Source organism: Sinocyclocheilus grahami, unplaced genomic scaffold (genome assembly GCF_001515645.1).
Source record: "Sinocyclocheilus grahami isolate Dianchi unplaced genomic scaffold, SAMN03320097.WGS_v1.1 scaffold181.1, whole genome shotgun sequence".
Taxonomy (NCBI): domain Eukaryota; kingdom Metazoa; phylum Chordata; class Actinopteri; order Cypriniformes; family Cyprinidae; genus Sinocyclocheilus; species Sinocyclocheilus grahami.
Window position 1 is genome coordinate 1,233,322 of NW_015505360.1, and position 25,745 is coordinate 1,259,066.

Below are 25,745 nucleotides of genomic sequence, written 5' to 3' on the forward strand. Positions count from 1 at the left end.
GGGCGTGTGTGTGGTGGTGTTTGTTTGTGTGTGTGTGTGTGTGTGTGTGTGTGTATGTATGTATGTATGTATGTATGTATACTCTGTCTGTGTCTGTGTGTGTGTACTCTGTGTGCAGTGTATATGTATAATCTGAGTGTGTGTGTGTGTGTGTGTGTGTGTAGGCCGTGTGTGTTTACGCAGCCCGGTTTAACCCAATCCCCCAGCTCACATCAGACGTGTTAACCGATCACACATTAAATAAAACGCATTAACCCCGTTATATAAGCGTGATGAGTGTGTATAATGATGCGGAATAAACACACACAGACGCTTATGTAGCCGTTAGCTGCTGTGCTAACCCGCCAAACGCTCTCACCTTCAGTCAGTGTTTCTCTCTCTCTCTCTGTGTGTGTGTGTGTCTGGGTGTATCTCTCTCTCTGCCGCGGTACAAGCGCTGATAGCCGTCGCTTCGCGGTAACGGATGGCTCGCCGCGGGTTTCTGTGGGGTTTAATCGGCGTGTTTGTTGTTATTCTTCTTTCACCCGGCGGCGCCTATTGCAAGGCGGACGCGTTAATCGCGCGGTGTGGATCTGAGCGGCTTCCGTACCGTGACGCTGACGTCATGTCTCATTAACATAAAACGAAATGAACCTCTAATACTGACCATAAGGCTTTTATTTAAAAAAAAATAAATAAATAAAAAATATAGTGACTAACACATATTAATTGTGCTCTATATTTCGTGAATTACGCAGCCCGGTTTAACCCAATTCCCCAGCTCACGTCAGCCGCGTTAACCGATCACACATGAAATAAAACGCATTAAACCCTGCATATGTGTGTAATGAGTGTGTATAATGGTGCGGTATAAACCCACACAGACGCTGATGTAGCCGTTAGCCGCTGTGCTAACCCGCCAAACGCTCTCACCTTCAGTCAGTGGATCTCTCTCCCTCTCTCTCTCTGTCTGGGTGTATCTCTCCCTGCCGCTGCACAAACGCTGATGGCCCTCGGGACGCGGTAAAGGATGGCTCGCCGCGCGTTTCTTCGGGATTTAATCGGCGTGTTTGCTGTTATTCTTCTTTCACCGGCGGCGCCTGATGCATGGCGGACGCGTTAATCGCGCGGTGTGGCTCTGAGCGGCTTCCGTACCGTGACGCAGACGTCATGTCTCATTAACATAAAACAGAATGAAACTCTAATACTTACTATTAGAGTTATATATTAAATTTAAAGGTAACTATATTGACTAACACATATTATTTGTGATCTATATTTCGTGAATTAAGGTTTATGGGGGATATAGCTTAATTTTAGAGGCCTGTAATTCCTCCTGTGACCTGTAGGGGGAGACAAAGGTCAAATAACGGGTCATTCAGGTTCATTTGCCTCCCTGAGAAGTATCATGGTATCTATCTTGGTATTTGATATACTACAATCATTTGTGATTACCATATTCATACGTATTTGCATGCTACTCCATCGTACTCATAGAATACCGTGGTATTATCATCAAGGTAGCGTTCAAACCTATACATGTTGCTTACTGCATACTGCACTGTAAACATTGAATGCTCCCTACTATTAAAAAAGGTCACATAAGTAACATTGAGTTCAGTGAGCGGTGAACAGTTATCATTCTGGGGACGAACAAATCTGCTATTTTGAATTTTAATTAAAATGTATATTAGAAATTGAAGAATTTCTATTCAGTTTCATTATTTCAAATTAAATATTAAGCGAAGAAAGAGATGTATATCTTTGAGAGCATTGCATTGTGGGCATACAGTGTCCATTGTGGTCTGTTCTGTTGTATTTTGCACATTTTGTTAACTGTAACAGATCATCTGTTACAGAGATGAGACAAACTACAGGAGCGAGGTGAGCCGCCTGGCCGGGTGGTGCAGTGAAAACAATCTCTCTCTGAATGTGGAGAAGATGAAGGAGATTGTTGTTGACTTCAGGAGAGTGCGCACTCAAAATGCTCCTCTGACCGTCAATGGTGTGACTGTGGAGAGGGTGAGCAGCACCAAGTTCCTGGGTGTGCACATCACAGAGGAGTCTCCAGGCCAGGACCAGCAGACTGATCCCCCCCAGGACCCTTCCACTCCCACCTCCCAAATACACACACACACACACACACTGACCTGTACCAGTCACTTTGTGCAGCATTAGACTGCTCACTACCTCATCCAGCATTGCACTGCAAACTACCTCTCTGACAGTTTAATTAAAGACTGTTCTCTGAGCTCTTTAACACTTTAACAGACTGATAAGCTCTTTTGCACTACACTCGTTATATCTTCACAGTTGTTTATATCACTGGTTTGCACTATAACTTTAATGTGCCTTATGCCACTTTTTCACTTTTTTTTACAATGTCCTTATTTGTTTATTGTATAGGTTGTATTTTATATATATTTAAACTGTATTTATCTGTATTATGTCTACTATTAGTGTTAAGTGTTAACTGTATGCACCAAGGGTCTGAGAGTAACGCAATTTCAATTCTCTGTATGTATGTGCTGTACATGTGGAAGAATTGACAATAAAGCAGACTTTGACTTTTTGACTTTGATCTGTGTATTTTATTCAGATTAATTTGCATAATGTGCTGAATACAATACATACTGCAGAAAGTAGTATGTTAATATGATTTAAGCTAAGCTATCTGTTAGCATTTCCATTAATATTTCTAATATACATTTATAATTCAAATGTGCACGCTTTAAACTTTATATTAAAATGATCCTAAAATCCACATGACACCAATCTGTATCGCAATCAAAACTTTAATTCAGTTTGCTGTTATTAAATCAATGACCACAGAAGGGTATCACAAGTACAGAGATGAGCAGTTTTTAAATAGACTGACAAATAGGCTCTTCACTTTGGCTAAAATCTGCTATTCCTACGTTTCTGACACACATATATTTTCAGTATTTCATCGGAACAACTTTCCACAAACTCTCCACCTTCATTCTTCACATATAGGAAGGTTGGAATGGAAGTAGAAGGTGAGGACGGGCGGAGAGAAATAGGATCATGCAGTCCTTTAACATAATGAGCTGATTTCGCCCTTACTGCAGCCCCATTTACAGCAGGCATTGGACAGCCCAACGACCACATCCCGCCCCTTCCTGTCTGACGTGCGCAAGGCCTCCAGCACTTCCTCAGAGATGAGTGAGCGGGCGGGGCGGCTGAACACGGGGCTCTCCTGGCCCTCTCCTGCCCAGACAGGGGCCTCTGCGTCGGGACGGGGTCTGTATGACAGTCCAGGGATGAGAGGGTTGGCGACCCAGCTGTCAGAGGCCTCGTCGTCATGAGCGGAGAGCAGATCACTGGACAGATCACCTGATCAAAGAACAACACAGCAAAAATATGTCCCCATTATTGTTATATGTCCCCATAGTTAGTGGTAGTGATTCAAACAAACCCTAGTATTAAACTTCAGCACGTAACTCGTCATGCTAATGAGTTAATGTACTGTATATTGTACATGTACATTGAATGACGAACATGAGCCACAGAGACCAGAATATCACAGAAACTTGAGGTGAGACCACTGATCTATAATATATAGATCAGTGGGTGAGACACTTTTGGCAAGTAAACAACCATCTAGCAACCACCCCAAACACCCTAGCAACTGCATAGCAACACCCTGCCAACCAGCAGCATCATGTCAGGTCATTTTATGCACACGCACACACACACACACACACACACACATACATACATACTGTATATACCATAAAACCATTTTAATTAATAACCTAACTTTATTTGACCCTCAAACTCTAGCACTCTCTGTTCTATTTCTATTCTTTAAAAAAAACTTGCTATGTGTACTACGTTAAGCTAACTGAGATTTGTTATAGCACTTGTATATCATTGCTCTTTTGTTGATTTTGATTGCTTCCATTGTCTTCATTTGTAAGTCACTTTGGATAAAGGCGTCTGCTAAATGACTAAATGTAAATGTAACTTAATTATTAATAATATTTAATTAATAATAATAGTGTATACATATGTATATCTGTATATAATAAATAAATAATAAAATAACAATTTAATGAATAATGATTTAATTACTTAATAATATAAATTATTATTATTATTAAATAATATATATTTTTATTGTTGAACTCTAAAGATAAAAAAAGGTTAAAATAACTTACATAAAATGGGTTTGTGGATGTAGTTCAATTTGCCCTCTGAATGTATGTGTATTATCAATAATTATTATTATTAAATAAATAATGTATGTTTTTATTGTTGTAGCCAAATAGTCATTTAATTAACATTGTGTCAAAATATTAACTCAAAGCTATGCAGAAGCACAATTGAATAAATGTTATATATAAATGTATGTTGTATTTGGGTTCCTCTAAATGTGTGTGTATTGGATTGGATTTAACAAATATACAGTAAACAAAACGCTTGATATTTTTTATTTTTATTAATGTCTAACACTCACGTCTGTCTCATACCTGAAACATCCAGAGACCTCCTCCATCGCGAGCCTCCGCAGGTGAAGATGACCGCCCGGATGAACTCTCTGCCGCACAGCTTCACCCCGTAGATCGGGAGTCCGTCTGTGGCCTGAGCGCCTCCCAGCAGCGCCACCAGCAGGCCGAGTGTGAGAACTGCAGCTTTACACATGACGACGGCGATGAGAGTGAAAGTTCTGAAAGGGTTTCTCAGTGGTCCTTTCTGAGTTTGAAAGATGGTCTAACCTCTCATCGGCCTGGTGTGTCTTTTATAGGGGCTCATGGAGCCTGCGCTGTTTGCGTGTCAGTCAGATTGACCGTGATAGCAGGGCAGAGACCTTTAGAAAGACAAAGGCCTGGCCCAGCGCCTCTATAATGAGCCTGTGCACCTCTGTGGAGGTTATGGCCAACACAGCGACCTAATCTCATCACTCCTGACCTTTTTGTCATCATACACACTGTCGAATCACATAAAATGTTAAATAAATAATAAACTTGCATGCACACACTAATACAAGCGCTGCACTTTCAATTAGATGCATGCAAATACTCACATTATGAGTCTATAGGATTCATAAATGCCTTTCTAAACCCAGTTTATTATATTTTACCTTAATGCCAAATTGTTCAATCCTAGTTGTGAATTTTGTCTGTTTTTTTAGCCTATTTTGACATGCATACAGTATCTCACAGAAGTGAGTACACACCTCACATTTTTGTAAATATTTTATTATATCTTTTCATGTGACAACACTGAGGGAATGACTCTTTGCTACAATGTAAAGTAGTGAGTGTACAGCTTGTATAACAGTGTAAATTTGCTGTCCTCTTAAAATAACTCAACCCTGTAAAGATGATGCACAAGAAAAGCCTGCAAACAGTTTGCTAAAGACAAGCAGACTAAGGACATGGATTACTGGAACCATGTCCTGTGGTCTGATGAGACCAAGATAAACTTATTTGGTTCAGATGGTGTCAAGCGTGTGTGACGGCAACCAGGTGATGAGTACAAAGACAAGCGTGTCTTGCCTACAGTCAAGCATGGTGGTGGGAGTGTCATGGTCTGGGGCTGCATGAGTGCTGCCGGCACTGGGGAGCTACAGTTCATTGAGGGAACCATGAATGCCAACATGTACTGTGACATACTGAAGCAGAGCATGATCCCCTCCCTTCGGAGACTGGGCCGCAGGGCAGTACTCCAACATGATAACGACCCCAAACACACCTCCAAGACGACCACTGCCTTGCTAAAGAAGCTGAGGGTAAAGGTGATGGATTGGCCAAGCATGTCTCCAGACCTAAACCCTATTGAGCATCTCAAGATCTGTAACATCCACCAGCTCCGTGATCCCGTCATGGAGGAGTGGAAGAGGACTCCAGTGGCAACCTAGGAAGCTCTGGTGAACTCCATGCCCAAGAGGGTTAAGGCAGTGCTGGAAAATAATGGTGGCCACACAAAATATTCACACTGAGTAGACACACTGAGGAAGGCTTTGAGCCGAAACGTTTGTGTCTTTTCCCGTCAGTAATGAATGTAAAATAAAAGAAAAAAGAAGATTGTTCTCGTGAGTGCGGATAATAATTTCTTACACACAAAATATTGACACTTTGGGCCCAATTTGGACATTTTCACTTAGGGGTGTACTCACTTTTGTGGCCAGCAGTTTAGACATTAATGGCTGTGTGTTGAGTTATTTTGAGGGGACAGCTAATTTACATTGTTATACAAGCTGTACACTCACTACTTTACATTGTAGCAAAGTGTCATTTCTTCAGTGTTATCACATGAAAACACATAATAACATATTTACAAAAATGTGAGGGGTGTACTCACTTCTGTGAGATACTGTACATACATACATGAATAATAATAATAATAATAATAATAATAACTATTGTTATTGTTATAATACTTAAAGGAATAGTTCACCCAAAAATGAAAATTCTGTCATTAATTACACACCCTTATGTCATTCCAAACGTGTAAGATCTTCGTTCATCTTCGGAACACAAATTAAGATATTTTTGATGAAATCCGAGAGCTTTCTGACCCTGCATAGACAGCAACGCAACTGACATGTTCAAGGCCCAGAAAGGTAGTAAGGACATCATCAAAATAGTCCGTGCGACAGCAGTGGTTCAACCGTAAAGTTATGAAACTACGAGAATACTTTTTGTGTGCAAAGAAAACAAAAATAATTTTCTCTTCCGTGTCTGTAGCACGACGCTGTGAAGTTGCTGACGCAGGAGCCGGCGTTCTGATGTAGAATCTCTCTTAGTTCATCGTCTGTATACTCTGGTTCAAATAATTAAGGCTGGGCAAAAAATTGCAAGTCATCCTCTCTGTCGAAATCTTCAGATATGTTTACGAAGACTGCTTTATGTGCAGCGTGCATCTCCTTCTGCTTGTAAACAAGCCGCAGCACATGTGTGTTCTACATCAGAACGCCGGCTCCTGCGTCAACAGCTTCACAGCGTCGTGATACACTCGTGAACGTGCGGCGAAGACTGATACGGAAGAGAAGAATTGTTGAATAAAGTCATTGTTTTTGTTTTCCTTTGCACACAAAAAAGTATTCTTATAGCTTCATTACATTACAGTTGAACCACTGCTGTCACATGGACTATTTTAACAATGTCCTCACTGCCTTTCTGGGCCTTGAAAGTGGTAGTTCCCTTGCTGTCTATGCAGGGTTACAAAGCTCTCGGATTTCATCAAAAATATCTTAATTTGTGTTCCAAAGATGAACGAAGGTCTTACGGGTTTGGAACGACATGAGGGTGAGTAATTAATGACAGAATTTTTGGGTGAACTATCCCTTTAAGCAAAAATTATATATATATATATAAAACTGTTGATGAAACATCATATATGGTGCACTTTGACCACAGATTCATTTTTCTAATGAACAGAAAACGGTATACTATCATGCAAATTTGTTACATGGGAATAATAATAATAATATAATAATCGACCCTGTGTGGGGTCATGAAAATAACATAAACCAAGACCCAGATACTGAGTAATTAGAGCCAGAGTTCACATCTGAGGTAATACAATGGTACTGTCTGATTTCATATTCATATACCATAGAATTTCCATGAAACATCGTCAATACACAATAAAGATTTAAAGAACAGTACAAATATGCAGTGCAGGCTGTGTTAGCTGACCTCTGGTGACACGAGGTGCCCAGATGACATTTCAAACAGATAAGAAGAGGATATGGATGAGAGAACTGATGTGTGTGTGGTTATTAAGAGTCCCAGCACCTCGGAAACCGGCTTATAAGAGTATCAGCAAAAACCTGTTTCTTCATAATCACACAGTCATGAGATAAGAAAGTCTGGAGAATATGATTCGCACGCTGGCATTCACAGAGATAACAACACATGGATGAGGGTTAATTGGTTGCCTGTCTGGCCCCAGGGATTATAGTATTATGTTTAATATGCTGATGGTGCTATAATTAAAGTATTTCGAAATTAGAAATAAAACGATTCATTTGCAGAATTTCATGCACAAACTAAGGATAAATTACATTCTTATTTAGGTATTTATTTGTTTATTCAGGGTACATTATTCAGACAATTTCGTGGGTAAATTATCCTGTTTTATGGAAAATTTTAGGAAAAAATCTGGACATTTCGACAAAGTACCATGGTGCTGCCATTTGATGTAGAAGTATGTTTAATATGGTTTAGTAAGGATAATGATTTGCGCAAAAAGAAAACACTATTCTGATGCATTTTTCATTAAATATAAATTGTATGTAAGTTATTAACGTGTACTTTTTATTTTATCTTTCACTGACGTCGAAACTGAGTTTAGCGTGACGTTTGATTGACAGGAATGTGGTCCAATGAATGAGCGTAAAGTGGGCGTGTACTTCGTTATGTAAGAAATGTTACATATAATATAAAATTAAAATAGATGCTATATTAGTGAGGCAAAATCATGCATGATATTTTGCCATTAAAATCATAACACTGACTATATACTGTACATATGGACCATAGAGGGGAAAATAATACATTACACAATGCAATGTTTAGTCAGATTATAACACAGGATTTATTATGACATTAAACGTTCAGCGAAATGCTTTGCGTGTAAATTTATGAGCGAATTTGAAGATAAGCTGTGAATATGTGGTGGTAAATTGTTGAACATTTGTATTTAATTTTAAAGTGTTCAGAGTTTTGTCTTCATGTGCTCTTGGTTTTATTTTAATGGGATGATTTTAATAATGTGAGTAGTTCTTTTTAGGCTGTGTGACACTTTAATTCTGATCAGAAGATTCATTATGAAATTTCTCTCTCACAGTAACTTCATATGAACTAGCACATACTGTCATCACAAGACAGGGCACGCAGGTGCCGCCCGAAAATGAGAGTACTGTTAAACAAGTTCAGCCAGCTCAAGGATTTACGTGCGTCTGACAGGGAAAGAAAATGTGTTTAGTTTTACCTGCAGTAAACTTCTGGAATGTATGCCTAAGTGAGACAAAATGCTTGACTTTTTTTTTTTTAGCAACATCTTTTTTGTTGTTATTGATAATAATAAAATATTCTAAATGCATGTTCTTATTCTGTATCCAAATAATTATATAGTTATTAAGGTTAACCAGCAGAAAGATGTCAGTGAATTTGCTTAGTAAAAATAATGTTTTAATGAAAACGTGAGTCCTTATAAAGCACTATTGCTTTTATATAATAAAATATTAAGGCAAGACGCTACAGGTGAATAGAGAAAAATTCCCCAGTTGACTAATCACATTATTCACATGAAGACAATTGTTTTGTGCTACAAGTTGTATGAAATGTTATGTTCAAATATGCAAATGCATGATCTGATAATTTACTTACATTTCCAGAAGTTAGAACACTGGATAAAATCAGGTTCAAAATTTTGTTAACATATCAGAGTTAAAGATTTGTACTGAGGGGATTTTTGATAGCTCTTTTTATCACTCTATAAATCAGAAAATCCTGTCAACAGCCAGAAATGAATATATTTTTAAGAAATAAAATCAAATTTGTGAACAAACCTAGTAAAAACCTTCAGAATATAGCTAAAACTGTAAAGTCGGATTTATGTAGTTGCTACTGAAGTAGAGAAAAAACTCATTTTGAGAAAACAGCCTTTAAAGATATGTATTGTAATTGAAACCTACAGACACAAATAGATTAAGTATAATAATATAAACACTTAAATGTCTATTTTGAATGTTCTCTTTCAACTAGGGTGAAAGACGGCATGAATGAAAGCAAAAAGTCTCAAAACTGACCAGTGCATGGAAAATGTAATTTAAGTGTAATTGTGCAATAATCTCCAGGGCAATACCATCTATCATTAAAACAAGTAAAGAAGTCTAAATATGTTGGCTTTCAACTTCCTGCAGGGCTTAATCCGCGCTTTTAATTTCTGTTTGCAGAGGGATTTGGGCTGTTGTCGTCATGGCAACTTCAGGCTACACCGCTGAGGAGCTTCCGCCCTCCCAATCACAAGCGGGCAACGTCACAACGTCCTCGTCGACCCAGCAGAAAGCCACTTCCACGTCCCAGTTCCTCTCCGACATCCAGAGCTCGCCGGGATCCGCTCCTGCACAGACGGCCTCGATCATAAGAGCACAGGCCACACCCCTTGTCACTCAAAAGAAAGTGGTTTTGACCACGCCCCCTCAAGGAGGCGTGTCAGGAGAGATACAAAGCTCCGCCTCCCAGGCAGGAAATGGCCAGAGCGCCCAGCAGTACATAGTGGTGACCGTTACCGGTGAGCACTAACTCTTTACTAGATATGTGTGGACTTACCTTTCTCCAGTTAGGGCTGAAGCTGCAGGGCATATATGCAAAGTGTGTGTAATGCGATCTAACAGACACCTGACACTATCTAGGTCTCTCCCTGAATAGAAAGACCTTGAAATAAACACACAACAGCAGCAGTGCGCTTCGCCACCCGACACACATTCCCTTCTGCCTGTGCTTTTTATTTAACACACTCACACGAACACATACACACGTTTTTTCTGATGACTGCACATCTTAACGCTCTAATTGGCAGCCGTTATGACAGCACTGCCTACTCAGCGTCCTCACTGTGTGTGGATGAACTTCTTACCGCAGCAGCTTTATTAATTACCGCAAAGTTTACATGGGAGTGAAGGACAAAACTGTGAAACCTGATAGACCAAATATAATGACCACAAAAAATTGCATATTTAAAATTAGACTATAAATGTCAATACCAAAAGAAAAATATCAAAAGAAAAAATTATGTAAATATATACACTAGCATTAAAAAGTTTTTTAAAAATAAATTAATACTTTTATTCAGAAAGGATGCTCATGTTAAAATAATCAAAAGTGACAGCATACTTTTACAAAAGATTTTTATTTAGATAAATGCTTTTTATTTTTAAACAATTATAATGATATCCGAGTTAACATTTTTTCAACATTGATAATAATCAGAAATGTTTCTTGAGCAGCAGATCAGCATATTAGAATAATTTCTGAAGATCATGTGACACTGAAGACTGGAGTAATGATGCTGAAAATTCAGCTTTGATCACAGGAATACATTACATTTTAATATATATATATTACAATAAAAATTTTTATTATTTTAAATTGTAAAAATATTTCACAATATTACTGTCTTTACTGTATTTTTGATCAAATAAATGCAGCCTCTGTGACCGTAAGAGACTTCTTTCAAAAACATAAAAAAATCTTACTGACCCCAAATTTTGAATGTTATGTAAATTACTTGAATGTTTTGTATATTAAAAATAAAATTTGTCAGCATGAAATACTTGAGTATTTCATTATCAAAACATCAACATTATTAGAAAATAAAAATGTTATTCTATTTTAAAACTTGATATTTTGTCATATATAAAAAAATAAAAATAAAATATATATATATATATATATACATATGAAAATTACACACATATATATATATATTATAATTTATAGTTATTAATTCTATTAATTAATTAATAATTATTATATACATTATATATTATATTATTTATAATAATAATTATAATTATAATTATTCATTTATATATATATATATATATATATATAATTAAAATATCAACATAATTTACATATAAAATTAATGCTGACAGATTAAAAAAGTTTCTATATGGAAGTATAGGTTCAAATTAACAGTTTTTTATGTAAGTATATAATTTTATAAAAATATATAGCAGATGAACACATGATTAATCTGTTGTATGAAAAAAGACAACAGCAAAACACCTGTGGAAAGGCTTTAGTTTAAAGTTGGTGATATCAGAGAATAATTGAATTGAGTAGAGATAAACTGGGGGATTCAGGAAAATACAGAAAGAAAACCAAGTAAAAAGCACAGGTCCTCATCCTTTCTTTAGCTTGAGTTCTCCTCTCTCAATCTGATACCTGTGTTTACCTGAACGAGAGATTTCTCGGCCCATCTGTGGAGATTAATTGTTCAAGGCCGGCCCGTATGAGCCTGATATAAAGAGAAATGGCTGCATGTGTGTCTGTGTTCAGATCATGTTCTACAGTAGCTGTCTGTACAGTCTGGATGTGCTTTACCGTAAGTCTGAGCGCTTGTTAAGAGTTAGAGCTGATTTTGATGCTTGAGTGTTCGTTGTTTTGGTATTGATTTGATTTTTATCTCATCCTGGTTTTGTACTGAGCAAAATGTGTCTTCCTCTTCGCACAGTCATTATTTCCTCTTTTCTGAGAGTGGTTTTGTCATGTGTTTCCTTCTCATTTCTGTTTTCTGTCTCTTGGCTTTTCTCTTCAGTGTGTCTTCCTCTCGTTGTGTGTGTCTCTCTTGTACACACGCGCACACACACGAGGTGTGCAGTGTGAGATTCAGTAGTGTAAAGTGGCCATATTCTACACTTTTGTTTATTGTTAAAATTTTTATTTTATTTTTTACCCAAAATGTTCCTTTAAACTAAATGGGTTGTTTTGGCTCATGCACCTGAGTTTTTACAGTTACAGTATATTTTCGTAGTTAAACCCAAAATTTAATATAGTTAATCTCAAATCATTATGAACAATCCTGATTCAATTATATGCATCCTTTAATATGCAAATGAGTTTCTGTCTGATAATCTGAGCATGTTATACAGTAGATTGATGTCTATGTGTCTTGTTTTTTGTCTGTCTGTCTCTGTGTAGAGGGCTCTCTTCACTCCAATGACTCTGAGTCGAATTCTCCCCCCGCGGGACAGACTGGTGTACCCACACAGGTAGTGCAGCAGGTGCAGACAGCACAGGTAATGCACACGCTTCTGTAAATATGGGTTATATCTATATATCTCATAGCTGTCAAGATCAAATTAATTCCTAAACTGTGAGAATTTGTTTTCAGCAGAGGTCAGTGGTTCAGGCCACAACCAAGAGTCAAAGTGGACAACTGGGGGTCAGCAACCTACACATCACACCTGAGGTACACACACACACTTCATAACTTCTTCAAGTAGAATGACATTATAACGTGCCTGACAAATATATGCGAGATCTCATCTACTGAAATGGGTTCTTCTTCAGTTATACAGTATATTTTTTGTCTTATCAGTTCACTCCTCAAAAGTGAAAGTGTGCTTGCGATATATTTCTTTAAGGAATATCACTTGGTTTGATATTTCACAGTGTTTTTGCATATTACAATGACATATACACATTTCTAAGTGTGTTTTGAGTGCTCAAATTGTGTTATTGTGTTATTGTTCATATAATAATAATTTGTGATTACTAGAAATAATTTGCAACAAAGAAACACAATATTATCTATATGTATATGTGTGTTTGTGTGTGTGTGTGTGTGTATATATATATATATATATATATATATATATATACATAAAAATTGCTAAATTTTTTGTCATATAAATATAAAAAAAATATATATACATATATTTAAATTACATATATATATATGTGTTATACATACACATATTTTTGCATATAAAATTAATACTGACATTAAAAAGTTTATATATAAAAGTACAGGATATATATACATTAACAAATATATATATAACATTTATAACATATAAACATATATATATATATATATATATGTTATAAATGTTATATATTTGTTTATAAGTTTTTTTCCTTAAAATTTTCCATAGTTGTCAATTAATTCTAATTGTAATAATTATTATAATATTCTGTTATCTCAGATGTGTAATGAGAAATATTATGGTAAATTTGACTTTACGTTTGTCCTTCAAAAACATCAGTAATGAGAATTATACGGGTGCAAATGAACATTAAAATGTGTGTTTGTATATTGTTTGGATGTTTATATTTTGTGTGAAACTATTATCAGCACTAAAATATAAAATTTAATGTATTTCAGTACAGATTTAGATTTTACATTATATAGACATGCTTTGTGATGTTCCCCCTCATATCTGTCTCTGATTAAACTGGTTTTTAAAGGTCTGATGTGAATTTGCTGTTTGTTTGTGTGTGTAGGTTCCTGTACAGCATGTTTACCCGAGCCAGTTTGTGGAGGGAGACGCCAACTACAACAATACTGCAATGTGAGCATCAACACAGTCCTTGTGGCGTATATTTAGCTTCACTTTACTCCTGAAAACTTTTATCTTTCTCTGTATTTGTCCTTCTATCTCCCTTTTTTCAGTCGTTCCAGTAGTTACCAGTTCACAGACCCTTCCCTCTACTCTCAGGCCACGCCCTCTGTCACTTACTATGAGACGTCGCCCACCACCGGCTCACAGGTCACGTCCCCCGCCAGCGCTCAGCCTGTATCTGTGACGTCCGGGATGGGCACAGGGGTGGTCTCCATGTTCTCAGAGGGCAGTTCGGGGATCACTGTGGTGGCTGGCGGGTCTTCGTCAGGAGTGGGCGGGGCAGGAGGCGTGGTTACCAGTGGAGGGTTGGGAAGTTACGTGATTCAGGGCGGATACATGCTCGACGGAGTGAACCAGAACTTCTCACACAACACACGCGCATCACCTGCGACTGTGAGTGTATTTGCTTTCGTTGGTGGTCCGGACTTATTTTCCCCCCGAGAGAGAGAGTTTCATTCAGTGTTGTTATTCTTAGCTAAAACTAATTTGAGTAATTGAAATAAAGAAGAAATAACATAAAATAAAATATAAATATTAGAAGAAAAACTTAAACTCTAGAAATTTAAATGAAAATTAGAAGTGTTGCTTAGGCAACTAACTGAAATAAAATAAGTTTTAAGCACTAAAATTACTAAAATTGTAATAAAAATAAATTAAAGCTAAATATAAATATTAAAAAAATAAAATCAAAGACTAATACAAATAATTTAGCACATAATAATAATAAAATATAAATATAATCTGAAATAAAATATCAAAATTATAGTAATAGCACATAATGAAAATTACTAAAATTTAAACTGAAAATATAAAAATAAAGCAATTTAAAAATATTAATAAATAATATAATAGAAAATATCACTGTGGGAAAAGAGGAGTTTTTGAATGTGATAGTCAAATAATTAACACCTGCGGTCTCCTATCTGTGTTCAGGTGCAGTGGCTGATGGATAACTATGAGACAGCTGAAGGTGTGAGTCTTCCTCGCTGTACTCTCTACTGTCATTACCTCCTGCACTGCCAGCAGACCAAGCTGGAACCTGTGAACGCTGCCTCCTTTGGCAAACTCATCCGCTCCGTGTTCTTGGGCCTCAGGACAAGACGTCTCGGCACCAGGTACAAGCACACTGTCCAGACCAGGTGTGAGTGACACAATAATAAAGTGTCACTCACACCTGATCGTGGCTTGAATAAAGATTCAAGCCACAACAGGCAATATGAAGGGGTTCTCACCCCTTGGCGGAAAAATATACGAGCTGCATCGAGGTTTAGGGAAATAGCCTACCTGTAATGGCGCATCACGCACATGGGGTTATCGAGAGGCAAAGCAGTTTAAAGCCTGCACGGGTCCTGTTTGGTAAACGTGCACCAGCAGTATTTAACAGAACACATGACCCATTATCTGACAGCAGCATTCATTTAATTCTGTACCAGACGAGAACCGTTTGACATAAAGACCGCGAGTCGCGACCCGAACCGCACTCGCATTAAATCTATTACATCAGGTAAGCAAGATTATTTATTTTCTCATGTAACACAAGCAATCAAACCAACATTAGGCATTCTAAGTTGGTGCTTTGATGAAAAAGACATGCAGCGCAACATGATAATTATCAGGAAAAAAGATGAGAGTGCGCATCCTTTCTGAAAACAACACAAAACTTTAGCATAGCATCTTGCGATCACTCTGCCAGGCTTTTGAGCAAATGTGCATTGGCTAAATCACATCATATACACGCTTATAATTCTTTATAAATGAAAAGAACATTCAAATATAAGCCTTTACTGTTAAATGCGATTGCCGTTATTGTTGAATTTCATTAGTCCCAGTTTTGATTTATGCACGGCTGTTAACGGAAAAGTGAGCAAGACACCACAGTTACAATATCATGATTATGGTTAAATAAGGAAAGACATATAACCAAATCAGGCTACATTTATTTTCATACTAAATATCTCAACACACATCATTGGATATGACATTAAGCACGACTTGTGTAGATTAATTTAGTAAAAAAGGCATGCCTGCTTTCTGTGGCGTATATTTGTATACTTTTACTATCTAATCAATCTCAGCATGCGTTCATTTTGTGTCGCTATATGTTTGTCTCTCTAAGGTAAAATTATGCCTACGTCTTTCTTTGGCCTGCACTCTGGAAGTGATCTGTTAATTCTGCTAAACTTTAATTAAAACTAAAACTGAAACTAAACTATATAAAAACTAAATAAAAATGCGTTCACAAAATAAAAACTAAACTAAAACTAACAAAAATATGAATGAAGCTAATAAAAACTAAACTGAATTTTATAGCAAATTTGAAAATGATATTAAAATAAAACTAATTAAAAAATTCTAAACTATATTAACCTTGGTCCAGAATCTGCTCCACATAACTGTGAATTAAACATTATAGCTGTCATTGTATCACGTTGTGCAGTACTTTTTTTATTTGCCAGAATTTTAAATTGAGCAAAAGCTCATTTGAGATACGTTTTTTATTCTGTAATATTTACCAATTAGCTTTGTAAAAAAGTCAAAAGTCTTGCCTAAACAAGTCATGTGACTGAATGGTATGCATCTCAAAAAATTGATTATTTAATTTTTACATTTAATAAAGGCGTCACTACAATTTAAATTTATATTTTACAATAATTTCCATTGATTTCTGGTGATTTTGTTCTCTTGAACAGATGGGATTAAAACAAGGCAATTTATTTTAGCAAATTGTTTTTTTTGTTGCATGAATTAAATTAGCATCTTAGTTTTAAATCTAGTTTTACACTCATTGACAATAAATGTATGGCTCGATCTTTGTCTCTGTTGAGTGTATGTGAACGTTACCTGAAATAAAATACAATATAAAAAAACGTAAACGTATTTTATTTCAGCTAGTTGCTAAGGCACCTTTTCTTTAGTACTTAAAGCTTTAATTGAAGTACTAAAATAACTAAAACTATTAATTGAAAAAAATAAAAACTATATAGATGCTTAAAAAAAGAAAAAGAAAAGAAAAGAAAAAACTAATAAAAATGACAAAAAACTCAAAACAAAATGACTAACAATTTGACTGAAAACAGAAAATTTAATAATAAAATCTAATTCAAAATTTTAACAAAAACTATAATAGTATATCATGATACTAAATGAACACAGGCTAGAACAGGCTAATATTAAAACACCTGTGTGTGTGTGTGTGTGTGTGTGTGTGTGTGCGCGTGTGTGTTTCAGAGGGAACTCTAAGTACCATTACTATGGCCTTCGAATCAAGAGCAACTCCCCCCTCCACAGACTGGTGGAGGACCAGCAACACCTGGCCATGAGACAACAGCCGTACTCACAGAAACAGAGGTGTGTGTGTGTGTGTGTGTTGTTGATCACTTGCTGTTGTTAGTTTGATTGACAGCCCTCATCTCTTGATAAAGGATAAAGCCTGTGCCGAAGGTGGAGGGACTGACCAATGGAATGGGCCTGGGGGTGGGGCATCAACAAGGGGCGGGGCTGTCTGACATCAGCGCCCAGGTTCACCAGTATCAGCAGTTTTTGGGTAAGACAGACACAAATCAAACACAAAAATGTAGGGGCACCTCTCTTTTGGACATATAATCTTATTCTACATCAACTTTTTATATGTGTGTGTCAGATGCGTCTCGCAGTCTGGCAGAGTTCCCTGACCTCAAAGAGGAGGATAAACCTATGCCGGATGGACTCCTTCCTCAACATGTACTCTCATATCAGCTGGTCTACAGAGAGCACTGTGAGGTAAGTGTGTGTGTTGGATATCAGATGTGTGGTTATTTTAGTGTTTTGGTGAATAATGCGTGAGTGTGTGTGTGTGTTCATAGGCAATTCTGGACGTGATGGTAAACCTGCAGTTCCCTCTTGTGGAGACGCTTTGGAAGAGTTTCTGGAGGTTCAGTGAAGGTCAAAGCGGTGACACGGATACACTCGGCCTGTGAGACACATTGTTTTTATGCACAGTCAGAAGTGTTGTAGTGTGTTGTTGTGTTGTGTCTCACTGCTGTTTCTGTCTCTACAGTCATGAGGATTCAGAGAAGTGTTTGCCCAAGTCAGTTCTGGTTCTATTGTGTAAATATGAGCCCATCCTGCACTGGACCCGTGAATGCGACAACTTACTGTATCAAAGCCTAGTGGAGATCCTCATCCCTGATGTCCTGAGACCCATCCCCAGTGAGTTACACAACTCCACACAAACTCTATATAAACTCTATTCGGTAACTATATAAACTATATAGTTACAGCTCTTCACCAACTTGTTTCACAATATGCTATTCAAACCCAATGAATTACAAAATTCTACATACAAACTTTATATAAACAATATCCTCAGTGAGTTAAAACACTACACTTCATTTCAATGTGTTACAACTCTGTACAAACCTTGTCCCGTTGAGTTACAAAACTTGCTATGCAAACTATATAATCATCCTTTCTGACGTGCACAACACTGTACAAACTCTGTATTAACTCTAGTCATAGCAAGTTACAAAGTTCTATACAATTCCATTTAAACAACATCCACAATAAGTCAGACAACTATATAAGCTCTATCCCAGTGTGTTAAAACGCTTCACCATCGTGTTACACAATGCTATTAAAAACTAATGAATTACAAAATTCTACATACAAACTTCATATAAACGACTCCATACAAACTTTTAGTGAGTTGCAATACTATACAAACTCTATATGCACTCCATTTCAGTTTGTTACAACCCAAACTCTATATCAACTCCATCCACAGTGAGTTACACAATTCTGTAAGACAACTCTATAAAACCAATTCACAACTCCATGTAAACAACATCCCCAGCTAATTATACAGCTCTATATAAACTCCACTTCAATTAGTTACAAAACTCTTCACAACTCTATGCAAAATGTATATAATCACTATTCTCAGTAAGTTACACAACTCTGCACAAACTAAATAAACACAATTTCATCTGGTTACAAACCTTTTCATAACTCTATACAAATTATATATAATCACCATCCTCAGTGAGTTATACAATCCTACGTAATGTAATACAAATCTACAGCAACTCTATCCACAGTGAGCTAGACAACTCTATAAGACTTCAAAGTTCACACAAATATATATAAACAACATCCCCAATGATTTACACAACACTGTACAAACTCTATACAAATTCTTTATCAAATCTGTTCCCGCTGAGTTACAAAATCTACCCATAGCTACCGAAACTATTCGAAATTGTAAACAAGCACAACCATGAGCTACACATCTATACAATTTTGCATTCTCTATACAACTTCATACAAACCTATAAACTCCATAATTGGTAAAATGCACAATTCCAAATAAGTAAGTTGCTTAACTCTATGCAACCATACAAAGATAGCGTAAATTCTATTTTAACTTCATGCACTTCAACAGAATTCAGTACAGCTCAAGATTCTCAACACTTTCTTATCGTTAAACCACTTTTGTTGCAGCAAATGACCATGAATGTAAATAAAAACCATACTTTAAATGCAGAATTTGAAATGAAGTCTTGTCTTTATTTTGACTCTTTCTATTTCTCTCTTCCTGCAGGTGCCTTAACTCAAGCCATCCGTAACTTTGCTAAGACTCTGGAGAACTGGCTGACCAATGCCATGATCAACATCCCGGAGGAGATGGTCTGCATCAAGGTCTGAATCACACACAGATCTCCTCTGACTCCCATCTGTCTTCGGTGTGGTTATGCTAACGCTGTGTGTGTTGTGTTGTGTAGGTGGTGTGTGCAGCAGCGTTCGCTCAGACTCTGCGGCGCTACACATCTCTCAATCATCTGGCTCAGGCGGCCCGCGCCGTCCTGCAGAACACAGCTCAGATCACACAGATGCTCAGCGACCTCAACCGTGTCGATTTCACCAATGTACAGGTAACACGGCTCGTTCTGTTCATGTCCTGTCATCCTCCGATCTCCCATCAGTTTTTAATTTACATATGTGTGTGTGTGAGTTTAGGAGCAGGCCTCATGGGTGTGTGGCTGTGAAGATGGTGTAGTCCAGCAGCTGGAGCAGGACTTTAAACTCACCCTGCAGCAGCAGAACTCTCTGGAGCAGTGGGCCGTATGGCTGGACGGGGTCGTCTCGCAGGTCCTGAAGCCGTACACCGGCAGCCCGGCATTCCCCAAAGTGGCCAAACTCTTCCTGCTCAAATGGAGCTTCTACAGGTGAGAGCCACACTTACTCCCCCCACTGTACACTGCGTAATAAAGTCCCCATGAAATCAAAGTTGAATTTCTTTGGCTTTTAGTCTGAATATGCATTGACCACAAGCTCAACCGATGGCTCTGGCCAAGCTGTAATATAAACAAAATGCTACTGGCTTTTTATAAAATGGGCGGAGCTGCCCGATATGTCCCGCCCTGTCTTCCTGTTTCAGTTGAAATACGTCAACGCATTGAAAAATGCTGCGCGTTTCAAGGCACTTCGGTGGACCTTTAAAAACAGTATGTGAACAATGCACAGTACGCAACAGATCCAATTTTGTGCATAAAATCACTTTACTTTTGCTACTTTCTAATTATTATTAACAGCAGTCTAATTAAATAATGAGTCAAAAAGCTAATGCCAAACCCTTGTCCTGTTAGGGGTTTTAGTGCGTCTTTAGGTGTTATATTGCAATAATCTCAGTGTTTGTGTGTGTTTTGTAGTTCCGTGGTCATCAGAGATCTGACCCTGCGCAGTGCTGCCAGTTTCGGCTCGTTTCATCTGATCAGACTGCTGTATGACGAGTACATGTATTACCTGATCGAGCACAGAGTCGCACAGGCCAAAGGAGAGACGCCCATCTCTGTCATGGGAGAGGTACACAAGCACATACACACACACACACTGTCAAACAGTCATACAGTGATTTAACTTTGTTTGTTGTTTCAGTTTGCCTGTCTGAACAGAAGTCAAAGGTCAATGGATCCTGATAAAGGTACGTACATAAACCTGTCTGATAAATCGGAACATAAAAACGCCTGACACTGATTTTCCTTTCCTTCGAGTGAGTTTTTATTGAAAAGCCTAGCAACTGCATAGCAATGCTCTAGCAACCACGCAGAACATTGTAGATTCAGGAAATGTCATTGATCGTGTTGCACGGACGCTGCTGTGTGAATGTGTGTAGATGAGGAGGATGAGGAGGAGGACGACGAGACCGATGAGGATCAGGACATGGCCATCCCTGTGGTTGTGGGGGAGGAGTCACTGGAGCCGCCCACCAAACTCGCCAGAACAGAGCTCTTCAACATCAGCAGCAGCAACACACCAAACTAACACAGTCATTTCGGCTTCATCCGCTCAGACTGATGTACATTCACACTGACACTGCCAGTCTGTGGAAGCAATGACTGTATATGCTGAACTCATTTCTCTGAGAGCCAGTTTGGGATTGAATTACAATCTTCAATTTTGCTAATTATTAGAGGAAGTTTTTTCCTGTAAACACAGAGAAACGGCAATCATTTGAGTTTCCCGAGATGAAACCGCCCTCAGAGCTGCTGTATGATCTGATGAGGCTTTTCTAGTGAACGGTGACATTCATATACCTTAATTAAACACACACACATATTTTCATTGCCTTCCCTTTCTCAAAGCTGCCATGTGTGTCACGTGTCTCGGCTCTTAAAGTTACAGTTCACCCAAAAGTGAAAGTATTCACTCTCATGTCATTCCAAAGTCATCTGTCTCCAAAAAAAAAAAAAAAGTGTGTTCCATAGAAGAAATAAAGTTATGTAACGACGTGAAGGTGAATAAGCGAAGATGGATGTTTCATTTTTGGGGCGAACCGTTCCTTTAAGAGTCCTATTTTGATGATCATTCACTGCTCCATGCTGCCATAGAAATCATTCTTTGCCAAAGCCAATCATAGGTCACCTAGGTCTGTTCCTCATTAATATTCATGATCATTTAAGGTGTCGCTGTAAACCGCAGCTGCAGATTTTGCCTTTCACAGCTGTAGCACCACATGTCTTTCCATGTTTTGACGTTCTTTTTTTAATTGTAATGAAAATTATATATACAATTGTTGTGCTTTAATCAGCTGTTTAACTTTGATGCTTTGTGATTTGAGTCTGACGCTAACTGATCAAACGTGCCTTCAGAGGATTATTCAATCTAGAGATCCATAAGCGTATAAATAAATGTCAAAAATAATTATGAGAATGCTTTCTTTTTTCCAAATGTGAAATCTCATCAGGCCTCATTTGTAAAACACGAGCAGAATCAATTTAGTATAAATTGTAAAACCATTTTCACACACTTGTCAAGTTTGGTTGAATGATTTCCACAGATTCATTTAGCCGAAGTTTCATGAAAGATTCAGCGTATAATCATTGACTGCATAAATAAAAGCAACGTGTTCATAAAGAGATTAATTTCATCTGTCAGTGTTTCTCATTTCACACAAATCATTCATTTTACATCCACACAAATGTAGCCGAGCAAAAGTTATTATTTTCTAACAAACACTGAACACATTTATTAGTGGAGAACAGTTGTGTTGCTGTGATTGGACACTTTGGTACAGTTCATGAATATTCCGTATCTAATTATGGTGGTTTTGGCAGCAAATCAGCAGATACTGGTTATAATATGTGCAAAACGATTCTGCAGCAGTTTTGATAATAATTTAAAAAATAACAACGCTGGTGTCGATTATGAATACTAATGTAAGAGTTTAGCACAGGTTTACATTGTTTTTGAATATATATACACTGAACAAAATTATAAACGCAGCACTTGTTTTTGCCCCCATTTTTCATGAGCTGAACTCAAAGATCTAAGACTTTTTCTATGTACACAAAAGGCCTATTTCTCTCAAATATTGTTCACAAATCTGTCTAAATCTGTGTTAGTGAGCACTTCTCCTTTGCCGAGATAATCCATCCACCTCACAAGTGTGGCATATCAAGATGCTGATTAGACAGCATGATTATTGCACAGGTGTGCCTTATCAGACAGTATCTGTTTTAACACTCCTACTCTTATTAGTAATATCCCTATTTGGTTGTTTCCAAAAACGGAGGTAGATTTAAATATAATGGAACTAAAGGATAAATGGGAAGAGAGTGAGAAAGGACACATGGCAAGTCAATACATAAAAAGCACATTTTACAGTTATTTAGATATTTATACAGATGGATCCAAAGATGAAGAAAATAGGGTACCTTATCAGACAGTATCTGTTTTAACACTCCTACTCTTATTAGTAATATCCCTATTTGGTTGTTTCCAAAAAGGTAGATTTAAATATAATGGAACTAAATGATAAATGGGAAGAGAGTGAGAAAGGACACATGGCAAGTCAATACATAAAAAGCACATTTTACAGTTATTTAGATATTTATACAGATGGATCCAAAGATGAAGAAAATAGGGTAGGCATAGGAATATACATACCAACATTGAATGCAAGTATTGGGAAAAGATGACCTGATCAGTTGTCAGTTTATACGGCAGAGAAGATGGCGATTATTGTAGGGTTGCAGTGGGTGGAGGAAGTAAAACCTGATAGAGTGGTATGTTGTGTTGACTCTGTAGCAGCCCTTTACAGTACTCAAAATATGAAATCGAATAGAGAAGATTTAATGCTAGAAATCCATCAATTTATTTAGATTGCGGAGGCTTCAGATAGATGTGAGATTCTGCTGGGTACCTGCTCATGTAAATATAAAAGGGAATGAGAAAGCAGACGAGAAAGCAAAGAAATCAACCAGGGCGAGCGATATTATAAATATTCCCTTTGGTAAAGGAGAAGCTAAGGCAATAATTTAAAAAGAAATGATGAAGAAATGGCAGGACAGATGGGACATGGATAATAGTGGAAGGAAATATAGTAGTATACAGAAATGTATCAACGCAGAGGGCGTGAATGGAAGGAATAGAAGGGAGGAGTCAGTTCTAACCAGGCTGAGGTTTGACCACACAGGGTTAAATAAAACCTTGTTTTTGTTAGGCAAAAGTCAATCAGATGAATGTATGGAATGTAAAATCACAGGAAATGCAGAACATATGTTACATTGTAGGACGTATAGGGAGGACTAGATTAAACCAAAAGATAAGTCAGACAGGAAGAAAATGCAACCTTGAGGGTGTTTTGGGAACAACAGGAGAGAAGGGGTTAAAGATGCACAGGATGCTGTTGTGCAATATCTGAAGGATACAGGGGTATATTATAGGATTTAGATAGTAGTGCTATAATATTTATTTATTTTTATTATTAGTTTATTATTATTATTTGAATTATTATATATATATTTTTTGATAATGTAAAGTGCATTCATTGAGATATAATCCATGCAGCATACTCCGATACAGGAGATAGAGGTAATACAAAATCGAGCTTTGCGCATTTGCTGTGGTGCATTTAGATCTTCTCCGGTGGCTTCATTACAAGTTGAAATGGGAGAATTGCCTCTAGAACAGCGTAGGTTTCAGTTGAGATTAAGGTACTGGTATGGTGTTAAAGGGACATCTGGAAAACCATCCAGTTAAGACTAATTCTGAAAGATTGTTGGGAATATGAATACAAAGAAATTACAAGCTTTGGTTGGGTAGTAAGGAAGGAGGCAAACAGCTTGGAGTTGAAAGACCATGAAATTGCTCCTTCTGTTGCTATTCCAGCAATTCCTCCTTGGTTGTTCCCTATGCCACTAATTGATTTACAAATTCACAAATAATAAAAAAACTGGAGATGAACATGCCAGCTGAAGTAATAGTTCAACAATATATAATGCAAGAGTATTATTCTGTGTTACAGGTATTTACAGATGGGTCTAAGGAGCCAGAGTCTGGGAGAACAGCAGCAGCGTTTATATTCCTACTTTTAAAAAATGCAAATGGCAAAAAGATTATCAGATCATGTGTCAGTTTTTACTACCGAATTATTAGCCATCATACTAGCTCTGCAGTGGATCGAAGAAGTTCAACCAGAAAGAACTGTGATAATGCACAGGATGCTGTTGTGCAATATCTGAAGGATACAGGGGTATATTATAGTATTTAGATAGTAGTGCTATAATATTTATTCATTTTTATTATCAGTTTATTATTATTATTTGAATTATTATTTATATATTTTTTGATAATGTAAAGTGCATTCATTGAGATATAATCCATGCAGCATACTCCGATACAGGAGATAGAGGTAATACAAAATCGAGCTTTGCGCATTTGCTGTGGTGCATTTAGATCTTCTCCGGTGGCTTCATTACAAGTTGAAATGGGAGAATTGCCTCTAGAACAGCGTAGGTTTCAGTTGAGATTAAGGTACTGGTATGGTGTTAAAGGGACATCTGGAAAACCATCCAGTTAAGACTAATTCTGAAAGATTGTTGGGAATATGAATACAAAGAAATTACAAGCTTTGGTTGGGTAGTAAGGAAGGAGGCAAACAGCTTGGAGTTGAAAGACCATGAAATTGCTCCTTCTGTTGCTATTCCAGCAATTCCTCCTTGGTTGTTCCCTATGCCACTAATTGATTTACAAATTCACAAATAATAAAAAAACTGGAGATGAACATGCCAGCTGAAGTAATAGTTCAACAATATATAATGCAAGAGTATTATTCTGTGTTACAGGTATTTACAGATGGGTCTAAGGAGCCAGAGTCTGGGAGAACAGCAGCAGC

At 37.3% G+C, this 25,745-nt stretch overlaps 3 protein-coding genes across 4 annotated transcripts in view; 1 reads left to right on the forward strand and 2 right to left on the reverse strand.

The window, feature by feature from the left end:
* Positions 1-1,123, reverse strand: part of LOC107594331 (transportin-2-like) — a 16,476-nt gene extending 15,353 nt beyond the window's left edge. The window contains exon 1 of the mRNA XM_016284344.1: positions 913-1,123. The gene's annotated coding sequence lies outside the window, so the exon portion shown is untranslated. The remainder of the gene's footprint in view (positions 1-912) is intronic.
* A 1,641-nt stretch (positions 1,124-2,764) lies between these two features.
* On the reverse strand, positions 2,765-4,712 carry rln3b (relaxin 3b). The gene is made up of 2 exons (XM_016284365.1): positions 4,476-4,712; positions 2,765-3,336 (listed from the first exon to the last, which is right to left on the reverse strand). The coding sequence occupies exons 1-2, from the start codon at positions 4,645-4,647 to the stop codon at positions 3,038-3,040; spliced, it is 471 nt and encodes a 156-aa protein (XP_016139851.1). The 5' UTR covers positions 4,648-4,712; the 3' UTR covers positions 2,765-3,037.
* Positions 4,713-9,917: 5,205 nt separating this feature from the next.
* On the forward strand, positions 9,918-22,837 carry rfx1b (regulatory factor X, 1b (influences HLA class II expression)). 2 transcript variants are annotated; one of them, XM_016284269.1, is made up of 17 exons: positions 9,918-10,251; positions 12,666-12,763; positions 12,859-12,909; positions 13,974-14,041; positions 14,143-14,485; positions 15,026-15,207; positions 17,321-17,440; positions 17,515-17,636; positions 17,733-17,851; positions 17,935-18,044; positions 18,129-18,280; positions 19,671-19,768; positions 19,852-20,001; positions 20,087-20,295; positions 20,779-20,932; positions 21,005-21,050; positions 21,243-22,837. In XM_016284269.1, the coding sequence occupies exons 1-17, from the start codon at positions 9,936-9,938 to the stop codon at positions 21,389-21,391; spliced, it is 2,487 nt and encodes an 828-aa protein (XP_016139755.1). In that variant the 5' UTR covers positions 9,918-9,935; the 3' UTR covers positions 21,392-22,837. The 2 variants fall into 2 exon arrangements, with proteins under 2 accessions (XP_016139755.1, XP_016139754.1); XM_016284268.1 differs by having other exon boundaries at positions 12,862-12,936; positions 21,243-22,836.
* Positions 22,838-25,745: the final 2,908 nt, after the last annotated feature.